Source organism: Rhinatrema bivittatum, chromosome 16 (genome assembly GCF_901001135.1).
Source record: "Rhinatrema bivittatum chromosome 16, aRhiBiv1.1, whole genome shotgun sequence".
Classification (NCBI taxonomy): Eukaryota; Metazoa; Chordata; class Amphibia; order Gymnophiona; family Rhinatrematidae; genus Rhinatrema; species Rhinatrema bivittatum.
In genome coordinates, this window is record NC_042630.1 from 16,064,158 (window position 1) to 16,085,614 (window position 21,457).

General features: G+C 42.4%; 1 protein-coding gene across 1 annotated transcript; it reads left to right on the top strand.

Annotated features, from left to right (window-relative positions):
* The first annotated feature begins 827 nt into the window (after nucleotides 1-827).
* Nucleotides 828-20,650, top strand: LOC115077433 (extracellular calcium-sensing receptor-like). Its single transcript, XM_029579723.1, has 7 exons — nucleotides 828-928; nucleotides 5,375-5,608; nucleotides 11,154-11,445; nucleotides 11,811-12,656; nucleotides 15,245-15,472; nucleotides 18,075-18,198; nucleotides 19,728-20,650. Exons 1-7 carry the CDS (start codon nucleotides 828-830, stop codon nucleotides 20,648-20,650), a joined length of 2,748 nt encoding a protein of 915 aa, XP_029435583.1.
* The last annotated feature ends 807 nt before the right edge of the window (nucleotides 20,651-21,457 follow it).

Below are 21,457 nucleotides of genomic sequence, written 5' to 3' on the forward strand. Positions count from 1 at the left end.
AACTTTGACAAAATGGGGATGTTCCATGAAGAAGAACTAGAAGACTGGGAGAAAATGGGCGAGGTGGAACATCAGCGGGCCAAACTGAAAGGAGCTATTACTAAGGCAACAAATCTCTAACAGGCCGATACAGTACAGTGCGCTCCAACAGAGCGCACTGTTAACCCTTGATTGGACGCGCGTTTTCCCTTACCCCTTATTCAGTAAGGGGTGGAAAATGCGTATTCAACCCGCCGAACCTAATAGCGCCCTCAACATGCAAATGCATGTTGATGGCCCTATTAGGTATTCACGCGCGATTCAGTAAGTAATTTGTGCAGCCAAGCCGCACATTTTACTTTCAGAAATTAGCGCCTACCCAAAGGTAGGCGCTAATTTCTTCGGGCACCGGGAAAGTGCACAGAAAAGCAGTAAAAACTGCTTTTCTGTGCACCCTCCGACTTAATATCATGGCGATATTAAGTTGGAGGTCCCAAAGGCTAAAAAATGTAAAAAAAAAATAAAAAAATTTGAAGTCGGCCGGCGGCTGTCGGGTCGAAAACCGGACGCTCAATTTTGCCGGCGTCCAGTTTCCGAACCTGTGGCTGTCAGAGGGCTTGAGAACCGACGCTGGCAAAATTGAGCGTCCGGTTTTCGACCCGACAGCCGCTGGCCGACTTCCAGCCTGTGCGTGCGCCGGGAGAGCGGGCATTCACCCGCTCTCCCGCGGACTTTACTGAATCGGCCCATATGTTAGGGAAGTAACCCAAAGTAAGAGGAAAAAGAAACCGATCTGGTTCTCAAAGGAGGTGGATGAAAAAATAAAGGCGAACAGATCAGCATTCAAGATGTATAAAGAATCCCAAAAAGAGCAACACAGGGAAGAATACTTGGTGAAACTGAGTGAGACGAAGTTAGAGCAACACAGGGTGAAACTGAGTGAGACGAAGTAAGAAATCAGGAAAGCAAACGGTCAAGTGTAAGAAAGAATTGCCAAAGAGATAAAGAGAGGTGACAAAACATTTTTCAGATTATATATAAGAGAAAGAAGTGGTATAGTGAAATTGAAAGGTGACAAGGAGCAATCTATAGAGACAGATGGAAGAAGTGGCGGAAATAGTACATGGACCTAACCTTTGCTTTCAGCCGACAAAACCCTACAGGTTCAGGCTGGCTATACAGCAGGCCTACATTTATAATATAAATATTATTATATTTATTATAAATAAATATTATCATTTTCAATACTGAAGTTTCACCGGGAGGTTTTTTATGCTTTGTAAAAATGCCAGAAAGGGGAGGGCCCGGGGCAGGATTTGCATACTTTCCACTCGTTGTAAATAATGCGCAAAATTCACACCAATGACCCACATTTAAAAATTCACTTGTATTCCTCCGCACGCTCTCTCAGAACTGCAAGCTAAATATTTTAGTGAGGACTGCAAGTAATAAATATTTTGGAGTAGATTTTTAAAAAAAGCGCGATCGCGTACTTTTGTTCTTGCAGCAGGCACAAACAAAAGTACGCTGGATTTTATAAGATACGCGCATAGCCGCGCGTATCTTATAAAATCCTGGATCGGCGCGCGCAAGGCTGCCGATTTTGGGCAGCCTGCGCGCGCCGAGCCACGCAGCCTGCCTCCGTTCCCTCCGAGGCCGCTCCGAAATCGGAGCGGCCTCGGAGGGAACTTTCTTTCGCCCTCCCCTCACCTTCCCCTCCCTTCCCCTACCTAACCCACCCCCCCCCGGCCCTATCTAAACCCCCCCCTTACCTTTGTCCTTCGATTTACGCCTGCTAGAAGCAGACGTAAATCTACGCGCGCCAGCGGACTGCTGGCGCGCCGTCATCCGACCCGGGGGCTGGTCCGGAGGCCTCAACCACGCCCCCGGGCTGGTGCCATGCCCCCGGTCCCGCCCCCGAAACGCCACGTCCCGCCCCCGAAATGCCGCGTCATTCGGCCCCACCCCTGACACGCCCCTGACACGCCCCCTTCAAAAAAACCCCGGGACTTACGCGCATCCCGGGGCCCTGCTCGAGTAAATCCAGGCGGATTTACGCGAGCAGGGCATTTAAAATCCGCCCGTTTATGCGCAAGTTTTATTGCACAGGGCCCCTCTATAATCTTCTGCCTGAATTCTAATCTATGGTTCTCGTCAGTGACTCTGTGTGTGTGTGTGTGTGAGCTCTGATAGGTCACTTTATCTCACTGTGCCTCACATTACAGACAACTGTCATTGGCTTGTTAATGATAATCTAAATAATGCAATAACGCTGTCCCTTCCACTCTTTCCACATTGGAAGCTTTGAGGCCGCCTAGGCAGAAGAAAAGTCCCACAGGTCACCCACCCCAGACACGGCCATCCTTCTGAATGATCCGTTTTGTTGGGATGCAGTCTAATCCACAAATCTTAACTGTTGTTAATAGTATTGTCATAATCATTAGAAAGTTTGCACATCCCCTACCCTCACTGAGCCTCGGCTTTGGACCTTTCTGCCCTTCAATTTCATAATCAACAGAAATCAGCTGTAACGACTCTCTTCCTCCTCCGATGGGATCTGGAAGAAATGAGAGACAATTACAGGATAATTCTCTCCGGCAGGAGATCTCTCCCTCTCGGGGTGGATGTGGGGAGGAACGAGTATAAATGCAGGCAGGATCCGGGGCCCAGTCACCACTGCGGTGATACGTCAGGTCCTGGGGAGTCTCCGGGAATGGTCACACAGATCTGAACTCTACAAGGATACAGCCAAGCAACACTGATTTCAGGTATTATAGCAAGATTTCTGGTTCAAATATTTTTCTGCTTTTGCAGCACACCTGTTAAAAAGATTTTATTCTTTCATTTCCAGGGCTGTGTGTGTGCACATAATGGGGGATAAAAATGACAAAGAGGCTGGTGGTGGTACCTTACTGACTCTTGTCCTGGAAAGCTCAAGCCTTAATAATTTGGGTATCTTAAAAGGTGCCACAAGCCTCCCTGTCATTTTTTTCCAGCTACAGACTGATTTGGCCACCCCTCTGGAATGTTTTGGTAACGGGGGGTGATTTGCAGCGTGCCTGGGCACTTTTACACCACGCACATTGTGGTCAGTTTCCAAACTGGAGTAGCACGTCTTGTTCACCTTTGAAAGTTAGTAGCCGCAATGTATGAGTGGTAGAAGCCCTCTCGCATCTTGTAGCTGTTGTATGTGTGGTCGCCCGGGGGAGGCGGGTTTTTAATAGCACATTTACATTTGAAAATGTCAGATACCCGACCTAAACATGCTGGAGGGAGCCTCCCTTTTTAACTCAGCTACAAGTAAGCGCATCTCCTTTCCATCTCCTTTCATTCATTTACGGGAAAACCTTGACCTGCCGGAGGTGCTCTCACATAAGGCCTTTGACATGCAGCATAGAGTGAGTACAGAAAAAGTGGGTCAAATGTTTCATGGGGGCTCTTTCCTAGGCTTTCAGGAAATGAGCAAGTAAATGGATTCATCTAATTATAGAGCAGGACCATCATATGCTGGACCCAGGCACTCAAACATACGTAAGAGTCAGAGTTGTTGTAAGCCTCAGTGTCATCTCCAAAAGGGCAAACTTCACCAATTTTCAATTCTAACTTCTTAAACATGCAAGAAACCAAACCCATTACTTATCTAACACAAAGATGATCCCGACATGAATCCATGTTTCAATGGTTGTTCTGCTTTGGGGAGCCACTGGTATCTATGATCTCTAAATGCCACAACTATATGTTGGTTTTCAAAGTCGTTGGGTCTAAGAAACTAAAGGCATGCAGTCGTTATTGTTGAATTATCTAAAGCTACACATTGAAGAAGCTCTGGGAGAGAGAATGTGGGTGTGTAATAACTGATCGTGCATAGATATAAATCTTTAAAAGGCTTTGGAAGGGTAACTCTATTAGAGCTACAGCACAAAAGAACAATTATAAACTTGTTCAAGATGATATTATACTGCCGTTAGACTAAATAAGAGGGGAATTAAAGATCCTGACTTGTGATTACAGAATTGTAGTGGCATTGGGTCTTTATGTCATGTGTGGTGGCACTGCTGATAATCCAGATTTTCTGGACACAGGTTTGCTCATGGATTCATGAGGTAGAGGGACAATTGCTTCCAGCAGGACCTGTAATATTATTGCTGAGTTCTTCAGAAGGAAAAGCTCCTTTTCAATTTAGAAAGTTGAACCTTTATTAACCACATGATGGTAGCAGTAAGAAGGATAACTGCAAGTTACTGGAATAGACCGACCCAGCCCCCTCGAGAAGCTTGGAGACAATTGCTATGGAGCATGAACAAACTGGAACAGCTAAACCCAAACAATAAAAGAGAAATACTGTAACGTTAGTGAAATTCGGAACCCATTTCTGGAATGGACTAGGAAGTTAGGAGTTTCTGTCCTGTTTGACTGTGTAAGGCTCCTCTGAATCAAAGTTTTCTGAATTAATATACAGAATGTGAGGAATTGTTATTTTATTTCAATTTTATTTAAAATTTATTATTTATTACTTATTGTGAATTTTTCTTGCAACAAGTAATGCAGGATGCCGGGATGAGGACTTAATGTCATATTATTCAATGCATTGGTTAATTGTTTTGCTGAAATGTTTCATTATTTTATCAACTGATCCTCATAAAATATTCTTTCACAAGAAAAAAAAGTTAAGAGAAAAAAAAAAGAGTCTGAGAGATGTTTCCTATTTATGTGAGATCTTAATTTTACATTCCATGAAATCACTGTTTGGTATTTTCTTTATTAACTTGTGATATTCTAGCCTTGAGAGAGAGAGCCAGATCCTTCAGGTATTAATTTGCTAACACAAATGCAAATTGTTATACCAGTGAAGTTTCCCAAATCTGAAAGGGTGAGAGAGATTCAGATTTCACCAAAAAGCTCAAGATGTTTTTTTGTGGGGAAGGGGGAGATTGGTGCATCTTAAGTTTCATTGGTGCTGGTCATTGCTAGCTGGATGAGATCCTCCAAGGAATAGTTCTTAAATTCAGCAAGGACTTATCCGGCTATCTTTTAACAGGTCAATGTGATGCTGGGCAGTGGGCAGATCAGGGCGGCACTATGTATCTGATTAACTTAGCCATAGAGCTGATCTAACTTGGCCGGATTTAACTTAACCAGCTAAGTAGCGCCTTGACTGCAGATATTCAGCAGCATAGACGTGCCACTGAATATCCTTGTAATTCAGCTGGATAAGTGTTTTCCGGCTAAGTTACTTAGCCAGCAAGGGTTTGAATATCTACATCAGCATATAATGAAGTGATCTCTTTCCACACGCCAGAGTTTGCACACAGAAAGATTGTGAGACATTCTCCCATGGTCAAGTGAACCCTTGTCTTGTCTCGGGTATTTCCACTGATTATAAATATTTCCTCAGCCTGTCCCATAATCCAGACTGCATCATGGCACTTCTTCAGTTGATGGTTCTGCTGGCGATGCCCCCTCCTCTCTACTGTACTCTCTCCCTGTACCCGGGCTGCACCCTCCAGAGCCAGAAAGAGGTGGGCTTCATGCAAGACGGGGACATCCTGATTGGAGGAATAATTCCAGTGCACATCAACTGGCTGAAACCAGACAAGCAGATCGCCGGACAGCCCGATCCCTGCGACGCGTAAGATGTCTGCTTTTCATGTTCACATTCTGCACTGTTCAAAAGTCTCCATGCTGTATAAGAATTATCTCTGCGAGTGTAGCTTTTTGTGCGTCTCTGCTCTGTGATTCCTCTTGGGTACTGACCGTGTGTATGTGCGTCTCTGCTCTGTTACTCCCTGGTGGTGATTTGTGTGTGTGTGTGTGTGTGTGTGTGTGTTCTGTGATTGTCTATGGATGCTGCTTGTGTCTTGTGTGTCTCAGCTCCCTGACTCACTGAGGGTGTCACCTACCTGTGCGTAGCTCTGCTTTGTGACTCCTGGCTCACATCTGCCTCAGTTTAGGTTATAAACATCACTTCGGGGCGCTGGGCTGATAAGGCAGATGAGGACGCTGAAGCCACTGTGTAATGTTGGTGCTATAGGGTACAAAAGGAGCTTGCCCCTTAGTGCGCTCAGAATAAGCAAGGGATAACCCTGCTATTTACCATTCCTGTTTTTGACTTTTCATTGAGCTATGGTTATTGTGCAGCCCAGCCCTGAGATTACTGGAATGGGACAACATGGAAACCTTTCCAGACAACAGAAGAGTGAGTTTCCTCTTAAGCGATATTTCATTTCTATACCTAGATAGAAAACCGAAGCGTCCTCATTGATATTGGACATTCATCTCATGTTGATTAAGGCACAATCTATTTCCAGAATTTATTATCTGACAGTAACCCTGACTTTCTTCTTTGTTTTACAGAATTATGGTTATCAGACACTGATTATCCCCATGGGTTGTTCTTGATTGTTAAAAGACTGACCTCTGATATAATTAACATTGACATGAATACTTAGATTGCTAAGCACCCCTTTAAAGGTAAACAGGGTATACAGTCAGTTTAATACTCTCTCCTTCCCCTATTACTCGTCAATATCATTTTTTGATGTCACAGAGCTACCATGCCGGGAGAGTTTTTCGCCCGTCTCGACTGAAGAGATTAAGGGCATTATTTCCCAACCAAATTCAGCGCCATGTGCTTTGAGTTCGTGTCCCCCTGAGCCGATTATTTATTTATGTGTTTATTTATTTATCATTTTTATATACCGACATTCGATCTGAGGTATCACAAAATATTCTCAATGAGATTTCGCCGAACCGATCGGAAAGGTAGTTAATTTAATTTATCGCTATCTGCGAGCAGTGTGTGCTAAGCAGTCTGAAAATGGCCTCTGCTAGGCCTGTGCTGAAAAAGCCTTCCTCAGATCCATCTGATATTTGTCACTACTGCTCTGTGCCTTCTTTCCATTTTCAGCTAAGACGATGGAGAATGCTGTTTTAGCTCAACTGAATGAGTTTCTGGAACACAGCGGTGTGTTAGATCCATTTCGGTTTGGTTTTAGAAGGTTTTTTTAGTACTGAAACATTTTTATTGAGAAGTTTAGATACCATTAGGAGAGGTTTCGATCAGGGAGCAAGTTATGTTCTGGTTCTGTTGGATATGACGGCCGCCCTCGATACGCTATACCATGTATCCTATCAGCCCGTTTAGCTCTGCAAACCAGGGAGGTCAGGGCTCAAAATCCCACCGCTTCTCCTTTCATCTCCCTCCATTGCCTTAGGTAAAAATTTAGATTCTAAGCCCTCTGGGGATAGCGGTATACACCTGAATGCAGTATGCTTTGAAGTGCCTGAAAAAGCAGAAAATTAAAAAAACAAAAAAAGTTGACAGTACCTAAATGGTTTTAATCATTTATGCCTGAACGCCGGCAGTGTGTGTCCATTGCCTCATCTTACTGGAACCCACAAAAGTTACCTTATGGTGTCCCGCTCGGCTCCTTTGTGCACACTTTTATCTGGTTTGGGTTTCTGCTATAAAATTATATGCGGAGGATACCCAGTTGAACCTGGCAGGCTACCCGGGCTGTTTTCTATCTGTTTATCATCTGTTTGGACAATGGGTATCTCATAATAGTCTTGCTTTAAATTTAGGCAAAGCGGAGGTTATTATTTTGAAGAGATTCCCTGATCCGCAGGCTCCAACAGTTTTAAATGCAGGAGAAGTAACTTTATTAGTGGTAAACCAAGTTCATAATTTGGGGGGGGGGGGGTAATTTTAGATTCAGAACTATGAAGCCCCATATTAAATCGATAGTGAGGGCATCATTTTTTAAATTGCTCCTGCTAGGTGGGCTTAAAACCCTGCTCTCAGCAGCAGACTTTTGTCCTGTCTTTCAGGTACTTGTGCTGGGTGGGCTTGATTATTGTAATTCGTTGTTGGGTTTGCAGGGGGGGTCAACATTGTGTGCTACTGAACTTGAACAAAATGTTGCAGCAAGGTTTCTTACAAGCATGAGGGTTTTTGATCGGATTGCACCAGTTCTGAAGGGGCTTCACTGAATAACAATAGAACAGAAAATTAAATATACAGCGGCCATGATAATTCACAAAATGATGGTGAACAATGAATCTGTTCCTTGGGACAGTGCCCTACTCTATGTGCCTTCATGCGTGTTGCGCTCCGCTGGGAAAGGTTTGCTTGGGATTCCTTCGGTTTAGGTTGGTTCAATTGGTAGAGGCTCGAGAATGTTCATTCTCTATTGCAGGTCCTGCTTTTTGGAATACTCTCCCGGAACAACTGTGGCTGACTTCAGATATGAAGCAGTTTAGAACAGCACTAAACACAGTTCTCTTTCAGAGACCACATTATGATACCTATCTGTCTTATTTGATGTGGGATGTCTACCTATTTGTTTTAATTTTTAGGTTTTTATCTCTGTTTAATATTCTGTTTTATCTTTGGTTTATATTTATATATTGTTTTTATGTAATTGCTCATTTTATGTGATTTGAGGTGTGGTTGCAATTTATTATGTATGTTCTGTTTGTAATCCGCTATAATCTATTACATACAGCAAAATAAAAATGTTGAAATAAAGATAAGGATAAAAATAAACCACATTGTTTGGCCCAGTCAGTTGCTTGTCTCTATAAAATAAGATTTGCCATACTGGATCAGATCACGCCCAGTATCCTGTTTCCAACAGTCACCAATCCACTGACTTGGCAGGATCCCAGAAGGTCAATAGATTCCATGTTGCTTATCCCCAGAATATGCTGGTATTTTCCCACCTTAATGGTTTATACACTTTTTTTTCAGGAACTTGTTCAAAGCTTTTTTTTAAACTCAGCTATGCTAACAGAGTTTTACCAGAGCTCAATTATTCATTGAGTACAAAAATATTTTCTCCTACTTGTTTTGAATGAATTATCTGGTAACTTCGTTGAATGTCTCCCTAGTCTTTTTATTTTTTGAATGTGCAAATAACCAATTTTCTTTTACCTGTTCTACTCACTCATTTTATAGACCTCTATCATATCCCCCCTCGGCCGTCTCTTCTCCAAGCTGAAAAGCCCTAACCTCTTTAGCCTTTCTTCATAGGGAAATCATTCCATACCCTTTATTATTTTAGTTTCCCTTCTCTATACCATTTCTAATTCTGTTATATCTTTTTTGAGATGTGGTGACCAGAATTGTACACAGTATTCAAGGTGCGGTCTCACCATGGAGCGATACAGAGGCATTATGACATTCTCTGTTATATTCTCCACTCCTTTCCTAATAATACCAGGCAAGGCGTTCTATTTGCTTTATTGGCTGCTGCTGCACACTGAGCAGGGTATTTCAACCCATTCTCCATGATGATGCCTACATCCTTTTTATGGATGTAACTCCCAATGTGAGACCTTGCATTGTGTAGCTATCATCAGAGTTGCTCTTCTCTTCATGCAATCGCTTTGTACTTGTCCACATGAAATGTCTTCTGCCATTTGGATGCCCACTCTCCCAGTCTCACAAGATTCTTTGCAATATCTCACAATTGTTTTGGGGATTTAACAACTTTCTATCTATCAGCAAATTTGTTCACGTCACTCATTTTTTTCCATTTCCAGGTCATTTATAAATATATTAAAAAGCAGTGGTCCCAGTATAGATCCCTAGGGTACTCTGCGCTTTACCTTTCTCCATTGAGAAAATTCATCATTTAGCCCTACTCTCTGTTTTCTGTCTTTTAACCAGTTCTCAATCCAAAATACAACATTGCCTCCTATACCATGACTTTTTAATTTTCTGAAAAGTCTCTCATGAGGCATTTTGTCAAAAATCTAGATACACTATATCAACTGGCTCATCTGTATCTACATATTTATTCACACCTTCCAAAAAATGTAGAAGATTGGTGAAACAAGACTTCCCTTGTCCCATTAAACTATTTTCTTCTTTATAATAGTTTCAACCATTTTGCCCAGCACTAATAACAGGCTCAGCAGTCTGTAGGATCCTGGATCACCCCTGGAACCCTTTTAAAATAATAGTTTTACATTGGCCACATTTCAATTGTCATGTGCAATAGCTGATTTTAATGATAGTTTACAAATTGCTAATAGTAAGTCTGCAGTTTCATTTTCCAGTTCTTTCAGCACTCTGGGATGTATACCATCTGGTCTGGGTGATCTTCCATTCTTTAGTTTGTCAATTTGCCCTATTACATCTTTCAGGTTCATTGAGATTTGTTTCATTTCCTCTGAATCATCATCTTTAAATATCACTTCTGCCATGGGTATCTGCCTTACATTTTCCTCAATAAAGACTGAAGCAAAGAATTCATCTCATGTCTTTGCTATTTTTTTCTCCTTCCTTACAGTCCCTTTTACCCCTTGATCATCTAATGGTCCAAATGACTCCCTTGCAGGATTTTTGTTTCAAATATGCCTGAAAAAGTGCTTATTATTAGTTTTTGCCTCCACAGCAAGCTTCTTTTTAAATTCTGTCTTTGTCTTTCTTATCAATGATTTATCTTTAACTTGCAGGTGCTTATGCTTTTCCAGTGTTCTTCATTTGCATCCCTTTTCTATTTTTTGATATATGTACTTTTGGTTAGAATAGCTCTTCTCACCTCATTTTTAAAACCATGCCAGATCACAAGTCATTTGGCCTTCCGTCCACTATTTTTTAAGTATGAGTTACATCTGGTCTGGCCTTCAAAGATGATATTTTTAAATAATGTCCTTGCCTGATGTAAACTCTTAAATTTTTGCAGCTGCTCCTTTCAGTTTTTTCCTACCCATTTCCCTCATTTTATCAGTCTCTCTTTTGAGTTGAAACTTTCCCTTTCTATATTTTACTTTCATTGTGTCATCAGTCCCTCACCTGGTCTTCATTTAATGATGTCACAAGCAATGACCTTGATCTTCAGAAATCAATCACAGATCCATTACTAAGTAGTATATATTTTTATAATTCTATTAGACATATAGGTTAGAGTCAAAAGTAACTAACCGAGCTGCATCACACTGTTATAGCCAGGGACTGGAACTGCTGCTTTCTCGTGGGAATTGAGAAGACAAAGGCCAGAATGCAGTTTGCTAGAAGACATCAAAAACAAGGACTACAAGTTAGGCAGATATAATCTGGAAGTCATAACACAAAAGCACAAATGCATGAGACAGCCAAATATATGATTATTATGCACACATCACTGGACACACCACCTGAATGTGGAATTCTATTTGTTCCTCAGATTAGACACTAAGGCATATAGCTGGGTACAAGCCTTGGTGTTCTCCATTAATGAAATTAACCAAGAGCAAACTCTACTTCCCAACATCAGCCTGGGCTTTCAGATCTATGACTCCTGCTTATTAATCACTAGAGCTCTGAGGGGTACTGCATGGATGCTGACAGGGCAGGAGAAGCCCATCTTGAACTATCAATGTCATAGCCAGGCTTCATTGGCGGCCATCATTGGAGAATGCAGTTCCACATTCTCCATTTCAATGGCACGGATCCTGGGACTTTACATGTACACCCAGGTAAGACATGATCTCCTTATCTGAAATCTGCAACAAGGTTAATTGTGCTGTTGTCATAAATCATCTGCCTTTGCTTGAATTGCTAATCAGTAAGTTAAAGCTTCTTTTTCCCAAATTCTAAATATCAGAGAACTCAGTTTTTGAATGCCAAAAAATATTTATTAAAATGAAGAAACAGTTCAACATTTACCGTGTCTTGCACAGTGTCAAGAATAGCCATATAGACAGCAATCTGAATCATCTGTTATGCATCTCTGGAAGGCCAATAATCAAAGACAACTGCAACTGAAGTAGAAACTGTGGCTACTAGTTGTTGTAGGAAATCTGACTCTTCTTCCCCTTCACCGAACTGTCTGTTCTTTCAGATAAGTTACTTTTCTACAAGTCCAGTGCTGAGTGACAAGTTCCAGTTTCCATCCTTTTTTCGGATGCTTCCCAGTGATGACGTCCAGGCTTTGGGACTCGCCCAGATGGTGGCCCACTTTGGCTGGGAATGGGTGGGGCTGCTGTCCAGTGCAACTGACTATGGGACTCTTGGATCTCAGATCTTGAAGGTGGAGCTCTTAAAGCTTGGCGTCTGCATTGCCTTTCATGAAACAATCCAAATGCTTTCCACAGCCACGAATCTGAAGCTCATCTCTGAGGTGGTCAAGAGATCTTCTGTCAAAATCATATTGGTTTATTCATCAGTCACTTATTTGATACCTGTAGTAGAGGAGCTATCCAGAGCAAACATTACTGGCAAGGTATGGATCACCTCAGATAGCTGGACAAGCAGCTTCTACTTCTTAAAACAAGAATACACTGATATTATGAGTGGCACCCTTGGATATGCAGTTCATGAAGTTGAGATGCCAGGGTTCAAAGAGTTCCTTCTCAAACTTAATCCTTCCACCTCTCCACATGACATATTTATCAAATCATTATGGAAGGAGATGTTCAGGTGCCACTGGCCTGGCTCAGAGAACAACTTGACCACCTTGGGCAACATAGACATCAGCACTCCCATGACTATGTGCACGGGTGCTGAGAAGCTGAAGGAGTTCAATGGTCAAATTCCACGTGAATTTGACATGAGTACCAGCTACAATGTCTACAATGGAGTTTACTCTGTGGCTCATGGCCTTCAAGGCATGCTCTCCTGTGTGCCGGGAGAAGGGCCCTTCATCAATCACACGTGCGCTGACATAAGGCATTTCAAACCATGGCAGGTAAGAAACAGCGGTAAGTGAAATGTTCATATGGGAAGGACAATTTTCAAAGCGATTTACACAGGCAAAAAATGTTTTATCCACATTAATCATTTGTCTGAGAACTGCCTGTCTTCAATGTGACTACATTTTCTCTGAAGCCTGGACTCCAGGCCTGGGCCTGACCCTAGGACAAAGCCCAGGCATCAGGACCCAGCCTCCAGTCCAAGCCCCTGGGTCCCGGCCTCCAGACTAGACTGCAGCATGGGATTGGGCCCTGGCCTGGTCTAGGCCTAGGCCCAGACCCAGGCATCGGGATCTGGTCTCTGGGTTGGGCCTGTGTCCAGGTCAAGGTCCAGCCATCAGGACCCAGACTCTGGGCTGGACCCTGATATTGGGCCTGGGTCTGGGTTGAGGCCCAGGCTTCAGGATACGGCTTTCAGGCCAGGCTGCAGTGTTGGGCCTGGGCCCAGGCTCCGGCCTAGGCTGAGGTCCAGGGATTGGGACCCAGTCTCTGGGCTGGGCCATGGTCTGGCCTAGGCCAAAGCTGAGACATTTGCCTTGAGTAGGTTGAGGCCAAGGTTGTGCCATGATACAGAAATGCTCTTATCCTATTTTAAGGAGGATGCTATGGCTGGGCACCAAAGGTGGTCCATTCCTACCAAAAAGCAGGAAATGGTAAACAATGTCGCCCCACATCCCATGGGACACCACGATGACAAGATAAATCTTGTCCAACCAAAACGCAAATATCTGTGGTGTTTTTGGACAACATCACAGTTCTCCAGTTCTATTGCAGGGTTATGCAGGCAGTTGCAGTTTCAGCTCTTTAAGGAAATAAAAACAACTTAAAATAGAACAAGGAGAAGGGGAAGCAGTATCCCTGGCAAGGGGGGTTTCAGGATTGCTCCCACTTCCTCAAGGTGTGACACTAAGGCTCGTGGAACTGGGGCGGAAACATCTCACTGCTCCGTATGGACCCATCATGCCGTCCACTGCCCCAAGAAAAGCTCTCACGCTTCAGCATCCATAGGAGGGCACATGAAATCCTAAACCAGTCAATATCACTGCAAGCCTTGCCTTCCGCTCGCTGTTCCTCAGCCCTCTGCACTCCAGAAACGCTCTATTTCAGATGTATGGAAGGATGCAGGATCAGATACATCTGACACCATGTTTTATATGTAGAAATAAAAACAACTGAAACCTGCGAATGAATGTTTTCTATATTATATTGCATTACTCAGCAAGCAACACACAAGGTTAAAGTAGCGGAGACAGGAAGTAGAAATAAGTGAGATATAACAATCAACCACAAGGTGGCATCAATGTATATGTTAACATCTGAAACACAGTCTCACAGACTCCCACATCTTCTCCAACACATACTTGACATAGTGCAGAAGCAAAGTAGCAGTGCACCATTTTAAACTAGCGCATGTGTTTAAACAGTACAAGCCATTCGAAACAGTGCTTATTAAGAACAAAATTAAAAAAGTAAACAACATACTTTTAATAAAACAAAAGACATATTTAGGTTAGGGAGGAAAAGTACGCACATAGATGGCATTTTCAACTCTTCGTGCTTAACTTTTCCAGCAAAATTCTACTTGCAGAAAAAGCAGCTGCACCCGCAGCATGTTTTAAAGCGAAAGTGTACCCGTGCTTCCACTTTCTGTATTGGTGCAGATCCCGCAGGCAAAACAGCATGTGCGGCCTTTGTCTCAAGATGGACAGTTTGAAAATTGCTCCGTATACAACTGAGCAACCAATCAGTCATCATTGTTTAGTCATTCCACCTCTGAGCCTTTGCACAGACTCCTCCAGAACAGAGGTGAGTCCCACTGGGGGGACATCTGACCGAGAAAATTCCCCTTGCTGTCAACCTCCTCCATAAACAGAGGGGGGGGGGGGGATTAGAGGCTCCTGAGCTTCTGGTCCAGGGTCTTTCGCGAGCATTCATTTTACCATATTAAAATGAGAAAAATGAATAACTCTTCCATTTCCTGCCTGCACCATCAGCATGGAGCCCTTACCGTACCGCCTGGTCTAGGTTTATAACACAATAAACACACCCAGTGACTCCGGTAGTATTTCTCTTTATTACCCACATGTAAGGAGATCAGCAAGATCATACGCTAATCTGAAGAAAATAGAAATGCAGACCAATCTATCATTTCAGTTGCTTAATATGAAACTGTAGCTTATTAATTAATATATAGTTAATAAATGGTACTTTGTACTTTTGGGTGGTCTTGCTATCAACATAATGTCAGCTTCTATTCAATAAAAACTGTATTTATTATCAGTAGCTGTGCAGATTTAGTAACATCTGAGTAATAATTTAGAAGCTGCTTGAAATCTCTAGTTCTCTAAAAATGCTACCATTAGCTAAACCCTAGTTCTAGTCTGAACCAGTTTAGGGCATTTGCTTTAGCTGAAGTAGAACAAAGGTTGTTACTATTATCAGCCTACTTGTTTTTCCTTCTGCTATATGACTCCTAATTCTGCACAGTTTATTAGTGGTTGGCATTAAAAAAAAGCACAATCGGGCTAAAGGTCAGGACTGCTAAAAGCCCACACTATGACACAAAATATTTTTGTATCCACAGCTCCTTCACTACATGAAAAAGGTGCACTTTGTGAACAAGGTAAAGGAAGAGATGTACTTTGACAACAAAGGCGACTCTCCTGCTGTATACGACATCGTTAACTGGCAGCCAAATCCCGATGGCAGCATCCAAGGTGTGAAGGTGGGAAGCTTTGATGCTAGAGCACCCAAAGGTCAAGAGTTGTCCATCAACCTGAGCGCCATCCGATGGAATACTCAACGCCCAGAGGTAAAAACCCAATGTACACAGAGCAAGAGCTAGAGTTTGCTATGAACCCATTGTGAAGGCTGGAGATATGAATCCAAACACTTTCTAATATCTTGAGCAAGCCATTGCTTTCTTCAAACTGTCCCTATTCATTGTCTTAACAGTGCATCATTTGATATTTTTTATCTTCCAGACTCCCGTAAAATCTGAACAGGTTTCACCACGCCTCTTCCTCATGGGATGGTGTTAAACAAGGCTTCTTACTTTCCTCTGCTAAACCTCTGTCTCTCGCTGGCTGCTATTTCCTTTGGTCTGTAGCATGTGCAAGCCCTCCTGCAGATTCTTCTGCTTTGCAAAATGCTATGGGATACAATTAGTATGAGAAACATTCTATAAGGTCAACTTATTTTCCTTTTAACTTATCTACAAGTAGCAGAGTCACTGTTCTGTAAAGTTACTTATTTTGTGGATTTACAATGGAAACTTTACAATAATTTTTCGTGGCTATAAAATGAGAGAGCTCTCCGGGAACCGTGTAGGTTGAGGGTTGTTTTTATTGGCTTTTTTCAGGGGTAATCTTCTAAGGCTCTTATTCAATAAAGATGTTTTCCACTTCATCAGAATGGGAAAAATGAAATGGTCCTATTCAAATAGAAACAAGGAGGGAAATTTTATAACATTCCTGATTGGGCTAAAGGCTGTCAGGTGAATTTTAAAAGCCCAGCGGGCGCCAAAACTGGGAGATACGCGCAGAAGTTGAGCCAGCGCACACCGTGCAGATTTTAAAAGGTGCCCGAGAGCATGCTCATCTCCTGCTATGCACACAAAATTTATTTTTAAAAAGGGGGCGGAGAGTGGGTGTGGTCCGGGTGAGGGCGTTCCTGGATTTCTCATTGAAACCGGTGCATAAATACTTATATGCAAAAGTGTGCACAAGATAAACCTGCCACATAGCTTTACTTCTGCTTTGGATCGCATGTAAGTCATAAAAAAATCTAGGCATGTCAGCAAGGTTGTAAAGGTCAGGGCTAACAGGAGCGAGAGAAGTTATTAAACCTGGGGGGGGAGGGGGTTTGAGGTCCTATCCCTTGCCTCGGCAAACTGGGAATAAAATGGGAATACTGGTAATTGTGTCAGCTCACATGTCTACTAAAATCCCCCACTTACTCACTAGAAGCGGCATTTGCAGCACATGCGCGCGTCCACTTAAAATTACATGCACATGTGCTTGCATTTTGCCTATTTTATTCTATGTGTGCATATACAAGCATAGGTTATAAAATGGATGCATCTCTGGCCATGAGCCGGCAAACACGCACACATGCGCGCCCGCGCGCCAGTATTAAAATTACTGTCCCTGTGTAGAAATTGCAAACAGAATTTAACCCAGATTCTCAAAGCAGACTTATGCACATGAGTCTACACTTAAAACTGGTGTATGTGTGCAGAACTGAGTACTGACATGCATGCAGAGATTTACACCTGCTCCCGAGATGTATATGAGTGCATATAGATTTTATGCCTGTAACTTTGCCTCCCAGAATGCCTCTTTCTATAGCACACAAAAGTACGCATATAATCATGTCTGACATACTTTTATGTACACAGTCCCTGGGAATTTCCAGGAGCCTGTTTACGTGCATAAACCCAAGTTTTATGAGCGTAAATCCTTTGGAAAATTCAGTCCTTAATTTCCTCATGAAGGTGAAAAGCATTTCTCCCATCTTAATTGTCCATCCAAAAAATTGCCTTCCCTCAGTCCAGCAAAAAATCCACACACTGCTCAAGAATGCCAATATTTTTAGCCAAATTGAGAGGAGGCATGCCTGAGGATGTGCTTAGATAGGAAGAGGTAAAATATGGACACAGATGACATTTTCAAACCTTACAGGTCATTCTTAAAATTGCTGTTTGTGCAAAAATGCTCATAGCCTCATGTATGTGGGCTGTGCGCGAGCAACAAGGATTTTAAAAAGCCACGAATTACGTATATAGGCACCACTGTGTGCGCGAGAAAAAAGTGGCGGAATATGTGTGTTCTGGTGTGGGGTCAAGGCTTACGCGCATAAATCCGAATTTTGAAAACGAAAACCGCAGCGGTGCATATGTTAGATATCCATGTAATTTTTCTGCTGCTCCTCAAGAGGAACAAGTCTGTAGATCTCAAATTGTACAGCTTAGAGGACAAGTTGAGGGGTCCGGGTGAAGTGGGAGGCATGCAGGGTGAAGAACCAGAGGGGTCTGAAGGACCTCGCTATTAACTGGACAAACTGGTGGATTGGTTGTAAAACTCGGAATGCGCCTCGCGCCAGCATGTTTTAAAATTCGCTGACATACGCACGTAAACACTGACAAGGTCCTATGGAAGACATGCGCAGGCCAGCTGTACTCGAGTAACCAGTTTATCCTGGCTCCTGTGTCGATGCGTGCGGTACAAGCGCGCTCATTTTAAAATTGACCTGTTAGTGTGTACTTCTCCAGCAAAATTCTACCTAGCAGAAAAAAGTAGGTGCTAGTGGCTCCACCTTATTTTAGAAGATTTCAATTATCATCCTGTGCTTTTTTCAATGCAGATTAGCTCTCCAAAAGATTTCCTTCTCCTTCTTTCTCTGTCCACTCCCAGGTACCACGCTCCGTGTGCAGCGAGAGTTGTGGCCCCGGGTACAGGAAGGCGGCTCAGCAGGGGCAGCCCCTCTGCTGCTTTGACTGCATCCCATGTGCAGAGGGGGAGATTTCTAACGTAGTAGGTATACAGTGCAGGATTATTGCATTTATTGGATTCCATGTAACTGAAAATAGGTCAATTTGATATCCAAATAATTACTGCCATTATGACCTTACAAATGGATCCATAAACTATTGATGCTGGAATGACCCGCTCCATTCAAACAGCACTAGTGTGACATTGACTAACAGAGATACTTATTTATTTATTTATTTATTTATTGGTTTTTATATACCGCCGCTCATCAGAGATATCATGTCGGTGTACATAGAACAAAATCCGCAATTGCGTTTTACATAAAACAGTAAGAAAACAACTGAGAAAACTTTACATTAAAAACGGTTAAATGCAATAACAGCAAAACAATTTATAAAATATAAATAGATATATAATGATAATATTATATAATGTAGTTATAACATTACAATTTATAACAGAGTCAAGGGAGAATAGAGAGGGGCAAGGGAAGGAGAGAATAAAAATTTGAGTAGGGGAGGAAGAGAGAAAGGTGTGAGGGGAAGGGATTATATACAAGTGGGGCTGCAAATGAGCAAATTCTTCAGTTTTATAAATGGAAAGGAAGGAGCTAGGGTGAAAAAGGTAGGAAAGAGCCTAGTGTTGGCTGTTGTAAAGAGGAGGTGTGAGAGGTTAGAGGAAAAAGGGGGTGTCGTCTTCAGAGTCTAAACTTAATGGAAAAGAGAGAGAGGAGGTAGAGGTAGAGAGGAGAGGGAAAAGGGGGTAAAGCAAGAACATGTGCAGATCATGTGTAGGCTTTTGTGAATAGCCATGTCTTGAGCTTTTGTTTAAAGGTTTTTGGAGACAGTTCCAGGCGTAAGTCAGTAGGCATGGAATTCCATAGCATAGGGCCAGCTAGGGATATGGCACGAGCTTTGGTGGATGCATGTTTGAAGAGTTTTGGTGAGGGGGTTTGCAGGGTGGCTATGTAAGGTTATGTAAAGTCTCTAGTCTTAATAATAAGTAAAAGATTTAGTCAAATCTAGGACGTATACAAGACGTTCTTAATGGTACCTGAGTAGGAACATGAATTCATTCACCATACAACAGATAGTTATTCAATCATTGTAGCTATCATCGTACCTGTTCGAAAGCTACAAAAAAGTTATTTGCAGCCACCAAGCTAAACATTCTCCAGTAATATTCTTAACTGCTGTAGAAATACCAGGAACCAACTTGAAGATTATCAGGCTCAACCATAGTAAGCTACCAATGGAGTGATTTGAACAACTCTTACATTGCTAGTAGAAAATCCTTGATTTTCATTCTCAAGATAATCACTACTAGTTTATGACTTTACCCAGTCTCCTGATTGATGTTTTCACTGCAATAGGTAATTTGTAAATAAGTTCTAAAAAAGAAGCAGTAAATTCCAAATATATGACCTGGTGAAATATAAATTCATCTATAACTGAAAGGTACTTCCATGGTTGGTTTAGAAACATTTGTTGTTGCTTCTCTAGAAAGAACTTCTCATCAGGTTAGGGGGCAGTTCGGTTGCCATACATCATGGAAATCTGATTTTCTGATTTCTAGATTCAACTATCTGTTGGCAGTGTGCAAGTGAGCAGTGGCCCAATGAGAGAAGAAGTGAATGCGTCCCAAAGAGAATAGAATACCTCTCCTATCAAGAAGTCATAGGAATCATTTTGGCTCTTGTTGCCATTTCCTGTTCTGTCATCACAGCTGCCATATTGTGTGTTTTCATCAAGTACCGAGATACCCCCATCGCCAAAGCCAATAACCGGGAGCTCTCCTTCCTACTCCTAGGGGCGCTGATGTTGAGTTTTCTCTGTTCTCTGCTGTTCATTGGGGATCCTCATCAAATAACCTGCTTGCTTCGTCAACCTGCCTTTGGCACCATATTTGTCCTTTGTGTTTCTTGTGTGTTGGCCAAGACCATTATGGTAGTCATTGCCTTCAATGCCACCAAACCTAACAGTAATTTGAGAGGGTGGGTGGGACCCCAGGTCCCCATTGTTACAGTTTCTGCTTGTACATTTATACAGGTCTTCATCTGTATCATATGGCTACTGATCTGTCCTCCCTTCCCAGAGAGAAACATGAAACTGAAGACTGGCATTATCATATGGCAGTGCAATGAATGCTCAGATATTGCGTTCTGGTGCATGCTGGGATATATGGGACTCTTGGCATGTGTCAGCTTCCTGGTGGCCTTCCTTGCACGCAAGTTGCCTGACAGTTTCAATGAGGCCAAATGGATCACGTTTAGCATGCTCGTGTTTCTGAGCGTCTGGCTGTCCTTCATCCCAGGATATCTTAGCACCCAGGGGAAAAACACAGTCGCTGTGGAAATCTTTGGGATCATCTCTTCTAGTGCAGGGATTCTCGTTTGTATTTTCTTACCCAAGTGTTACATCATATTACTGAGACCTGACATGAACACTAGGGAGCAGCTTTTAGGGAAAGGGACTGCGAACAAAAAGAGGATAAAGTAATCCATCACACTCCTCCATTCTACATCAAATAATCGCTGTCTGTAGTACAGTGCCAGTAGCCACAACTGTCCTTAAGGAAACTGGAAGATTCTTTAGGTTCTGCTCTATTTTCTTGGACCACTCAATGAGACATAGTACAGGAGCTTTAGAGACCAGACAGATCTCTTTCTTCATATGCGACCCACTCAACATTATGGTTTGCAAATCTTTCAGCAACTGAATTATCATTTACCCATGATGGTCTTAAACTGGGTCTAGCTGAACACTAGACTTCCATCTTTAATGAAAAGGTTGAATTGTTTCTGAAGAAGCCTCTTAGCAAGCCAAATAAAGCAGCATGTAAAGAATGTACCTGCTATAACATCTGGTTTCTCAAGAGTCTGGTGCTAGTCTCCAGTGGTGACGGGTGGAATGTAAATCCCAATGTAGGTCAAGAAAGATTGGTGGTAGTATTTGTGAGGCAGAGATTTAAAGACCTGCTAACTGGGTAAGCTAACTGGCTAATTATGGCCAGTTATCGTCACCCAAATATTAGCTAAATCTAACTGGTAAAAATTTGATCAGCTACAATCATTGTATCTGGGGGTTCCCCAGCAAATCTCAGCCAGTTGGTGCTGAAAATCTGGCACTAACCAGCTATATTTTCTTTTTTTTAAAAAAAAAAGAAATGTTTAAAAAAATCCAGGAGGCAGTTTAAATTTACAAAAATTTGTTCTGCATTCCCCATTCCCTTTCCCTTACCCTCTTCCTCTTGATGCTCCTAAGATCTAAAATAAAGAAACTTACTGTCCCCATCCCCTTCATCCC